General features: G+C 39.1%; 1 protein-coding gene across 3 annotated transcripts in view; it reads left to right on the plus strand.

Annotated features, from left to right (window-relative positions):
• Window positions 1–10,868, plus strand: part of LOC120787985 (EMILIN-1-like) — a 35,429-nt gene extending 24,561 nt beyond the window's left edge. Inside the window, exons 9-15 of one of the 3 annotated variants that reach the window (XM_040123462.1) lie at window positions 26–274; window positions 1,067–1,258; window positions 4,000–4,116; window positions 4,357–4,374; window positions 4,527–4,661; window positions 5,246–5,571; window positions 10,700–10,868. In XM_040123462.1, coding sequence (XP_039979396.1) covers window positions 26–274; window positions 1,067–1,258; window positions 4,000–4,116; window positions 4,357–4,374; window positions 4,527–4,661; window positions 5,246–5,568 — 1,034 coding nt within the window. In that variant the 3' untranslated portion in view covers window positions 5,569–5,571; window positions 10,700–10,868. Of the gene's footprint in view, window positions 1–25; window positions 275–1,066; window positions 1,259–3,999; window positions 4,117–4,356; window positions 4,375–4,526; window positions 4,662–5,245; window positions 7,336–10,699 lie in introns of those variants that run through there. The other 2 variants (XM_040123452.1, XM_040123471.1) reach the window with 2 other exon arrangements.
• The last annotated feature ends 746 nt before the right edge of the window (window positions 10,869–11,614 follow it).

Raw genomic sequence — 11,614 nt, forward strand, 5'->3', positions numbered from 1 at the left:
TCATTCATCCTCTGATTCCCACCAGGAAACACCAAGGATAAAATAATCTCTGAGCTGGACAAAATCCAGCAGGAGGTGACGGAGCACATTGAGGAGAGCCGGGACCGTCTGGATGGAACGGACCGTGACATCCGGCGGTTTGAGAGCACACTGCTGGTGGAGATGGGAGACTGTAAGAGGTCTGGAGACGGGCTGGAGAAGAGGCTCTCAAAGCTGGAGGGGGTCTGTGGGAGGCTGGATGGCGTCTCAGACTCCATCCACAAGATCAAGGACGGTATGGTTCGTTCTGATTGCGTTTTCTGTATTTATTTCAGCTAGTGGAACTTCTGATATGACTTGCTCATGGGCACTTCAACAGTATCACTTAAAAATTGAACAAGGCTGTCCAACTCTGAAAGGGCTGAGTTGGAGTCAGAAAGTAAACTTATTAAATGGTCTGAATTTGTCCAACAAGTTCACCCCTCCATGATCTGCCTGGCAACACAGTTTGAAGCCCTTTGATTGGATGATTCTGAGACTTGTAGTTCCTCTCCTCAAGCAAAGAGTGGACCCTGATCAGCTGACTGTCTATTAACACATTAGCAAGAATGATATTTACTGTGTCCTGCTGTGTTTCCTGTGTTTTCATGTGTTCCATATTTTCATGTGTCACTTGTCTTAATGTGTCCCATGTTCTGATATGTCCTGTTTTAATGTGTCCCTTGTTGAAAGATGTCCGATGTTGCGATGTGTCCTGTGTTTTAATGTGTTCTGTGTTGTCATGCATCCTTTTGCTTGTCCTGTGTTGTGATGGGTCCCATGTTGTCAAGTGTCCCGTGTTTTTAATGTGTTCCATATTGTGATGTGTCCTGTGATGTTGTGATATGTTAAAATGCGCCCTGTGTTTCAATGTGTCCTGTTTTTTAATGTTTACTATTTTTTGATGTGTCCCCTGCTGTGATGTGTCCCGTGTTTGATTGGTCCCGTGTCTTAATGTGTCACATGTTGTAATGTGTCCCCTGTTGTGATATGTTTTATGTGTCTCATGTTTTAATGTGTCCTGTTTTCTGATGTTTCTCGTGTTCAGGACTGAATCGACACGTGTCGAGTTTGTGGTCATGTGTCTCTGGTCTGAATGACTCAGTCATCCATCATGGAGGAATCCTGGACTTTATTCAGAAGAACCAGGATGACGTCCACAGCAGGATGAAGCACCTGAATTCGAGTGTGAACCAAGTTCTCAAAGACCTTCAGAGTTTCTCTGAGAATGACCTGACCGGTGAGCTGGACTCCACTGTGTTCTATTTCATTCTAATCTTTTTTTTTTTTTTTTTTTTTCAAATTGTTCAGCCACACAGTGATGGTTAGAATCAGGTTTCAGATTTTTACCTTACTTTTCTTTACTTTTCTGTTTTTTTCTCAGCTGCTTTGACTTAGTCCTCAAATAAAAGTAATTATTCTTAAAAGATTGAGTGAAATGCCAAAACCCACTTTTGCTCAACACCAGTATTTTAATTTTTTGTGATTTGACTCAGTTTTAGTGACCAACATGGATCACACTCTTCTTCTAATTAAGTCTTTAACTATCAGGCACATGTATTAACACGCTGATTGTGTAAGTCCTTAAGCAAATTACTGCAGCCAACTTTCATAATGTTTAAAATGTAATTTCTTCATATTTTCAGATTTCTGGCAATGATGACTTGACTAAAGGTCAATCTTTTCTTCAGTTTTCGTGCAATATATCATGTCAAATTTATCATATGAGATCAACTCCTCAGGAAACATTTTTCCACCACAAAGAGTGAAACTGTGTTTTAGTTATTGAACATAAATCAGACAGACTTCGGAGACAACAGCATTCATACAGAAGGAAAAATGTTAAAGTATAAACCAGCTTCCATCACTGTTATCTCCCTGTAAACGCACACACAGTAACACTGTAAAGTTCAGGATTTAAACTTTTCAACTTAAAAATGTTAATTCTCAAATAAGTGAATAAATAAGTTACAACACATCACAGACTTCAGTTCATGGTCCTGACTAATCAGGAACCAGTACTAATTTAAGACCATCCATGGTTTGCTAACCCTAATTGGATGACATCCAACAAGCTAAAGCTAAACACCACCAACAAAACAAAACTCATGGTTGGTGTGTTCAAGTCCATACTCCTGAGGGTTGATTATCTGGTTCTGTCTATAGTGGCTGCTCCATCTGGCTTACTTCAAAGGCACTTTCATCTGAATCGCACATAAAATCCATCAACAAATCTGTTTTTAAGCCACTGTGCCGGCAATAGCCGTGCATGGAGACATTATGTTTTCGGGTTGTCAGTCCGTCCGCCCCTTTCTCGAGAACATAATATCTCAGGAACGCTTGGAGTGAATTTCTTCAAATTTGGCACAAATGTTCAATTTGACTCAAGGATGAAATGATTAGATTTTGGTGGTCAAAGGTTAGGGTCACTGTGGCCTCACATCCATCCCATTCTCGTGAATGCAATCTCAGGATCGCTGTTAGGGAACATTTACTTGGACTTACACACATTTTTGGCCTTAACAAATGGCCATAATGAGAATTCATATGCCGATGATGATAAAATACACTTAATACATTTTTATTAAAATCCTTCAATGTTTCCACTACGTATATTATGAGTCTGGACAGACATTGATTGTGAGGGGGGTGCAGGAGGAAAGAGAACATAACACAATGCAGGTTCCACATAAAGATGTATAATAATAAAGCTAATAATTATGATAATAGGGATAATAATAAGAATAATAATAATTAGACAAGATATAATAATAACAATAGATGATGATGATGATGATAAGTATTAAAGCAGTGCGTCTTGAGCAGGACCATGGGGACAGTAGGTGGTTTGCAGTTACAGATCCAGACTCTGCAGCTCCAGAGGCAGAAATACCTGCATAAAAGTGACAGGAAGAGAGAGGAGAGAGATGAGAAAGCGCAAAACTACAGGAGAAAGAAGAAGCTAAGTTTGTAACAAGCATTGACGGGATATGAATACGTATGGATGGAGAGGGAGAAGAGGAGAGAGGAGCTCAGTGCATTATGGGAAGTCCCAGTGCAGTCTAGGCCTATAGCAGCGTAACTAAGCTGTTGGTTCAAGACAAATTGGACCCAAACTGGAAGAAGGTTACACATTAGAGGAGCCTGATAGCCGAAGGCTCTACCTCCCATTCTACTTTCGTAGATTCTAGGAACCAGAAGTAATCCTGCCTTTTGAGAGCGGAGTGTTCCGTTAAATTAGTGCACAAACACTACTATCATCAACAGACACTGTGAGTACTATGAGGTCTTGAAGATATGATAGTGCCTGACCATGAAGGGCTTTGTAGGTGATGAGGATGATTTTAAATTGTATTCTGGATTTTACAGGGAGCCAATGCAGTGATGCTAACACAGGAGAAATATGATCTCTTTTCCTAGTTCCTGTCAGTACTTGTGCTGCAGCATGCTGGATCAGCTCGAGTGTATTTAGTGACTTGCAGCCTAATAAGGAATTACAATAATCCAGGCTAGAAGCAACAAAAGCATGGATTCGTTTTTGTTACGTTTTGTTATATCAATGTTACGTAGGTAAAAAATTGCAGTCCTTGAAGTTTGTTTTATGTGGGAGTTAAAGGACCTATCCTGATGATTAACCACCTCTCTCTAGCTAGCTATGTCAAGGTAAACAAGAAGACTTTAAGACAGAAGAAATGATGGGTAATATTGCTTAATTTTGTGTGGATTTATGAAGCTTTTTAACCTTTTTAAACTTGGTCGGCTTCACCTTCGCACACTCTGATGGCAAAGCCATGTTCAAACCCACTCAAATTTATTTAAATTCATTAGAGAGTCAGAATTTCCACAATTAGTGTGTCACCATGACTTATTGGGGAAAATGTGTATAAAATACTAAAATTAGGGTTGAATAACTGTATGCCAGTGAAGAAGCTTCCAGCTTTGTCTTCATTGTCTTTTCATATTATTCATATCATTACACAGGCCTTCCTGGTCCCCCTGGACCCCCAGGAGAAAGAGGCTTCAATGGACTGCCAGGTCCCCAGGGGCCCTCTGGACCTCCTGGACGACAAGGAGAGAGTGGAGCACGAGGTCTGCCCGGTACAGATAATTTGTATTTATCCTGATATGATACAGGAAGAAAGAGCCTGATGAAGGCTGTGGGAGGTAGATATTATAGACATGGAGTTATTATTGAATAACTGGATCCTCAATATATAAGGTTCATTTGTAAAGAGCTAAAATTTACCATCTAAATGTCTACATTTACTATTATCGTTCATATGAACCAAAACAGAATGTTTCTCTAGCCTTTTCTAACATCTGCCCTGGTTCTTACAGGTCCCAAAGGTGAACCAGGTACGTAATTTTTCAAGAATAAAGTGTCACAGCAGTAACAGGCTGACATGGCTGATAACATCTGTAATCTGTCGTTAGTGCTGCTTCACTCTGCAGTGCTGTGGTTATACACATTATTATTTTTCTATGCGTGTGTCTCTATGTGTTTTCAGGTATGCCTGGTGCTGATGCTCATGTAACCAGACTGTCATTCTCTGCTGCCCTCACTGTTGCCATGGACAGAGCTGGAACCATCGTCTTTGACAAGATCTTTGTCAATGAAGGAGACTTTTACGACCCAAGAACAGGTAAACTTCAGAGCGGCTGTGTCTCAGCAGGAAGAGCAGGTCATCCACTAATCACATGGTTGGTAGTTCGATCCCCAGCTCCTCCTCTCCACATGTCAGAGTGTCCTTGAGCAAGACACTGAACCCTAAACAGCTCCTGATGGTCAGACCAGCAGCTTGTATGGTAGCTCACTGCCATCAGTGTGTTTGAGTGTGTGGATGGGAGGCAAAATGTAAAGAGATTTGGATAAAACTGCTTTATCAGTGTGACCATTTACCAGTTGCACATAAATCCACATCAAAACTGTTCAACATCAACACGCAAGCTGATTACAAAACCCGATGGCAGTCAAACAAATAAAAAAGAAAGCAGCTTGTTTTCTGTTTAAGTAATTAAGTCATGATGATGATGTCAAATAAAGAGTCTTTGAATGTATCACCTGCAGCTGCTCCTAGGGAGTGGGAAGTAAATCAAGCTTTGATGAATATCTCACCTCTGTTCTAGATCTCACACAAATATTTAATTTGATCTTTCAATCACTGAAATGTTCCCAGTTTTGATCTGGTGTTAGTCTTAGATTTAACTGTGGATCTGTCTCCTTCAGGTATTTTCACTGCCCCTGTAGACGGACATTACTTCTTCAGTGCCATCCTGACAGGCCATAAGAATGAGAAGATCGAGGCAGTTCTGTCAAAGTCTAACTATGGCATGGCCCGGGTGGACTCTGGAGGATACCAGCCTGAAGGCCTAGAGAACAACCCTGTGGCTGAGGCTAAAACTACTCCAGGCTCTTTGGCCGTCTTCAGCATCATCCTGCCTCTGCAGACTCAAGACACAGTCTGCGTTGACCTGGTGATGGGCAAACTGGCTCACTCTGTGGAGCCTCTCACCATCTTCAATGGCATGCTGCTTTATGAAGACATGTGAAAGGTTGGTCCTGTCGTCTGAAAACCGATGATGCCAGAGAACCTGAACAACACCGTCAGGAAGCGGCAACATGAAGTGAATGTCACTTCCTCATTCAAAGTGACCCAGAAGTGATGACAGAATATTTTAAACGAACCTTCAGTCCTGAACAGATTTGTCTCCATGTTCTTCCCAGGAATCTGTTTGACTGGTTTAATGTTATTGTTCTTTAGAGTCTATATGTCTCTTCACATGTGGACAACAGCAGGAGTCGAATAACTTTCTGACTGCTTTAATCCAAAGCAACAGAAAATCAGTTGATGCCTGACAGACCTGCTTCCTGCTGATGCTGCTTCAAACTTTTAAACGTTTTGGAAGCACATGACCTCCTGTGGTGAAAAATTACAGTATTAACAGTCTGTATTGATGTTACTGATCCCTACAGGCCACAGAGCTCATTACAGCCAATACATTTTTTATTAATTCTTTGAGTCTGAACAGTAGTAGAGCTAAAACTGTACAATTTGTCCTTGGGGCTGGCGCTACAGAAAAGACCATGGAGTCATTAACATCTAAAAGGTTTTATCCTCTGAAGAGCAAGGACAAGATCAGGACGTATATCAATTGTCTGATTGGTAGATGTTTAGATATCAGTCCATTATTGTTGATCTGATTGGTAGATGTTTAGATATGTCTGTTATTGATGAGCTGATTGTTAAATATTTAGATACCTGTTTTTTATTGATGATCTGACCAGGAGATGTTGAGATATTTGGTTGTGGATCAAAGTGTTGGACAGACAAATGGATGCTCATTGGTATCCTTGAGCCCCGCCCTCAGCAGATCAGATGTTGTCATGGCAACATGTGACAGTGTAACTTTAAATATGATGAGAAACAAAGAAAGCTTTTGCTTTATAAAAGCAGAATGTGTTTTCTATTGAATTTTATAACGGAAGTGAATTCACATTGTGAGTGTTTTTATATTGAGCTGCACCTTTTCTTGTTTTTATTTGTGTTATGTCCTGCCGAGTATTTAAGCCAATTAACAAAAATTTTACTTTTATAGAGAAATGTTAAAGGACAAGGCTGAAAATAATCAGAATTTTCTTACTGTCAACAAATCACATTGAAAGACCAGGGGTGGAAGACATATTCAGATCCTTTACTTTAAAGGTAGTAATACCACACTGTAAAAATACTGGGTTACAAATAAAAGTCTTGCATTTTAAATGGTATTTAAGTGAACATACAGAAGTTTCTATCACCTAAATGTACTTATGGTATTTAATATAAAAGTACTTAATGTAGAAATATATCCATCATAAAATAACATTTTGGCAGATTTCATATTTATTATTACTATTAATCATATGTTTTGTTCTTATCAGTAAAGGAACCTGTAAATCATGCTGTCAGACAAATGTAGTACAATAGAAGTATTAAATAGCAGTTTATAAAATTATTCAAGCAAACTGCAAGTACCTCAAATTTGTACTTAAGCACAGTACGTGAGGAATTGTACTTAGTTACATTCCACTTGGAAGACTAAAACAACAATCCATAGTCCATCTCTCAAGACTTTGACCACCTTACTTTTTCTGTGGCTCTCAGCTCCAAGCCCTTTGTTTCCTAATGAAGACATAAATCTTATAAACACCCTACAAATATATAGTTTAATCCAAAAAAGGGCTCAGTAATTTACTAAAACAGCTACTCACTGTAGTTTATATCAAACAGGAAGAAACAGTGCATTTGTAGGGGACAATTTCCAGTGGCAGAATAATCCACAATTGTTTATAGATGTTTAGATATCAGTCCATTATTGTTGATCTGATTGGTAGATGTTTAGATATGTCTGTTATTGATGAGCTGATTGTTAAATATTTAGATACCTGTTTTTTATTGATGATCTGACCAGGAGATGTTGAGATATTTGGTTGTGGATCAAAGTGTTGGACAGACAAATGGATGCTCATTGGTATCCTTGAGCCCCGCCCTCAGCAGATCAGATGTTGTCATGGCAACATGTGACAGTGTAACTTTAAATATGATGAGAAACAAAGAAAGCTTTTGCTTTATAAAAGCAGAATGTGTTTTCTATTGAATTTTATAACGGAAGTGAATTCACATTGTGAGTGTTTTTATATTGAGCTGCACCTTTTCTTGTTTTTATTTGTGTTATGTCCTGCCGAGTATTTAAGCCAATTAACAAAAATTTTACTTTTATAGAGAAATGTTAAAGGACAAGGCTGAAAATAATCAGAATTTTCTTACTGTCAACAAATCACATTGAAAGACCAGGGTGGAAGACATATTCAGATCCTTTACTTTAAAGGTAGTAATACCACACTGTAAAAATACTGGGTTACAAATAAAAGTCTTGCATTTTAAATGGTATTTAAGTGAACATACAGAAGTTTCTATCACCTAAATGTACTTATGGTATTTAATATAAAAGTACTTAATGTAGAAATATATCCATCATAAAATAACATTTTGGCAGATTTCATATTTATTATTACTATTAATCATATGTTTTGTTCTTATCAGTAAAGGAACCTGTAAATCATGCTGTCAGACAAATGTAGTACAATAGAAGTATTAAATAGCAGTTTATAAAATTATTCAAGCAAACTGCAAGTACCTCAAATTTGTACTTAAGCACAGTACGTGAGGAATTGTACTTAGTTACATTCCACTTGGAAGACTAAAACAACAATCCATAGTCCATCTCTCAAGACTTTGACCACCTTACTTTTTCTGTGGCTCTCAGCTCCAAGCCCTTTGTTTCCTAATGAAGACATAAATCTTATAAAAACCCTACAAATATATAGTTTAATCCAAAAAAGGGCTCAGTAATTTACTAAAACAGCTACTCACTGTAGTTTATATCAAACAGGAAGAAACAGTGCATTTGTAGGGGACAATTTCCAGTGGCAGAATAATCCACAATTGTTGCAGTGGTGAGTATTTGGGGCAGCAGGACGGTGTATGTGGGAGTGAGTCAAAATATGTGTATGTTCATGGTGATGAAGGAACATGTTACCCAGTGCAACAGTTTGGCTCACTGGTGTGTTTTTAGACAACACTTTTGTTTTTGGACAAAAGTGGAACTCTATGGCACAGAGGAATAAGATACAGTATACACACAATACTTGCTAGTTTATATTCAGAGATATTAATACACAATACTTGTTGTTTTAAGTCCGAGCATGGGATTTGTTGACAAAAAGAAAAATATTCAGTATGACCAGACTTATAGTTTAAATCCAATATTAAGCCGTCACAGCTGAGAATGACGGACAATACACACAGTCAGACATTTCATCTGAAGATGGTGTTTGCTTTGAGGATAATTATTATGACAACTGCCTGAGAGGGACATACGAATCATGTATTTGAACTAAATGTTTTAATCATGTAATGACTACAGCAGATAAGTAACACATTCACCTGCTCCATCTGACTCTGTCTTCAGTTACTGAACTTGATGTGAGGTTTTGTGATGGTTTCATATCATATCTTGACTCTTCACTGTCTACAGATAAAATGATGGACAAAAGGTGCCAGATATTTATAACATTTATACTCTATCATCTTCATTTAGTCTATGAAAATAAGATATGAACAGCACTCATGTTTCACTGAGTGGATTTTATAAACTTCTATTCTCTGACAGGCTTTAGCTACAATTCTCATGTAAACCCTTTTACATTTTTGTGTTTAATAATTTTCACTGTCATTAAAGAAAACATGTCAAACCCAGCCAGTTGTTTAGCAAACTGTGCTGTGTTTTTGAAGAAAAAAAATTGTTGTTTGGATGACCTCATAAAACCGAGCAGGAGTTACTGTCAGGTTCTGATTTAAATGATCAAACTCCATTTATTTCACTGTCATCAGAAGAAATGCAGCATTTCCATTTACTTATCTGGCATATGCTTTTATAAGTGAGGGAAAACACGAAAGCTTCAGTACGGTAGGAGACCATGAAGTAGGTAGTAAGTACTAAATCTGTTCAACAGTGCAAGGACAACAGTCAAAGAAGTGCACTGAAAATCCACAGTAGGTACTACTTAGGCATGTTAGGTTGTTAGGAGAGGAGGTGCTCTGATTTTTAATACCAATCTGAAACACGCTTGCTGGTTACAGGAGTTTGGTTTGGGCCATCCTTGTACAGTTTTAACCGCCAAGCTACCCTCACATAAACAACTACATGCACTGGAACCCAATTAGATTACACTCAGGTACACAATTATACACACAGTTGCGAGTGTCTAGTGTTGGCCACAGGTGTTAAGAGACAGTGAAAGGTGTACGGTTTGCTGTCACCTGCAGGGGGTAACTCTTGCCTGCAGGTGTTGAGCATCTGCTGTGGTTGTTTGGTATCATTATGGGTGTTTATTGTCGGTCACGGCCGTTTAATGTCAGCTGCAGGTATTTAGAGACCATATTGAGGTTAGAGGTATTAGAAGTTGAGAGTATGTTGCATAGGCCATGGGGGTTCAGTGTCAGCTGTGCTAGTGTAGTTTTGGTTGTAGTTGTTGAGCGTCTGGTACGGTTCTTTCTGTCAGCAGCGGGTGTTGAGCATCTGATGTGATTTTTTTTTTTTTGTCCGCCACAAGTTTTTCAGATGCAGGTGATTAGTATGGGCCAAGGGTGCTAAGCTTCAGCAGCAGTTACGTACTGTTGGCTGTGTTTTTGAGCTTTGGCTGAGGTCTTTTGGCATCAGCCACTACAGTTAAGCATCAGCCGTAGGCGTTTTGTTTTGGTCACCCATATCAACTGCTGGTCGCAGGAGTTTTGTTTGGGCTGTTGGTCTTTAGTGTTGGCTGCTGTACTACACTCAGGTACACAACTAGACACACCAGGACATAACTATACAACACTCAAAAAAGTAAAGGGCTGCTGTGGCGTAGAGGTTAAAGAGGTGGGTTAGGGTCAAAAATTTTCTGTATGTTTAAAAAAAAAAAAAAACAACAAAAAAACCCCATTCTTGTTGAATAAAGATTCTTTTTATTAAAAAAAAAAAGATACACAACTATACTCATATACAGCTAAACTATACAGAGATACAAAAGTGTTGTAATAACCCTCCTGTTTTACTGCTCTGCTTGGCCTGTCTTGCTTGCTCTTTTCTCCTCCCCTTTCAGGAAGCAGCCAAGCAGATGGGAGGTCATCAGACAGATGAGGTTCACCTGGGCTGATGGGCTGGGGAAACTTTAAAAGCTGGCCTACTCAGTCTCTTTTTTTTTTCCAGGCATTTCCCACATTACTGAGTTTAGTGATTTGTCCCTTACAATGTTGACTTATTAATGTAAATAGTTCACTTTAATAAATTACTTTCATTTTTGATTCTAGTATGTGTGTTCTCTCTGCTTATTTGTCTTTGGATCAGTTCATGGCAAAATGGGCTAACCCATTCAGTTGGAGAAAGGGTTATAGGTAAGGTGTTACAAGGTCACTTTCATAAGTTTATGGGGCCAGACTCATCCACCCGGCCAATGTGAACAGTTCCGAAAATTGTATGGAATTTTTCCAAAGACGTTTGTTGCAAGGCATTTGCAAATCTAGTCAACAGGGCTCACTCCCATTGAACATGAATGGGATCAAATTTCCAGGCCAAGACAACAAGGGTCTCAGGAATCCTTACCTGAGAAATGGCTGCAGTTCACCCTGGAGACCACACAGGGGGTTGCTGTATTCTCCAAAATCTTAATTTGCATAGGATTTCTGTAAACCTTATAAAGCTGTTCCGACACCAGGACAAACTATCCTCCCATGCCCGACAACAGTCTCCCTGACCCGGGGAGCAACTTCCCCTAACAACAAAAACGTCCACACCCGGGAAACCTTTGTCCTAAGTGGGGCAGAGAACTCGGACACCTACTAAATTTTGTCAACTTAAGTTTGGCCTGGCATCTTGCAAAGCTGGATTCTAACCTGTCACTGCAACAGCTGATCTCCCCATGGCCAACAAAAGGCAAACTCACCCTAAATATTACATAGCGCATAACCTATCCACTCTTAATTCAACTTCTGCCTCTAAACACATAATTTTCATAGTC

This window comes from Xiphias gladius, chromosome 1, assembly GCF_016859285.1.
Source record: "Xiphias gladius isolate SHS-SW01 ecotype Sanya breed wild chromosome 1, ASM1685928v1, whole genome shotgun sequence".
Lineage (NCBI taxonomy): Eukaryota > Metazoa > Chordata > Actinopteri > Istiophoriformes > Xiphiidae > Xiphias > Xiphias gladius.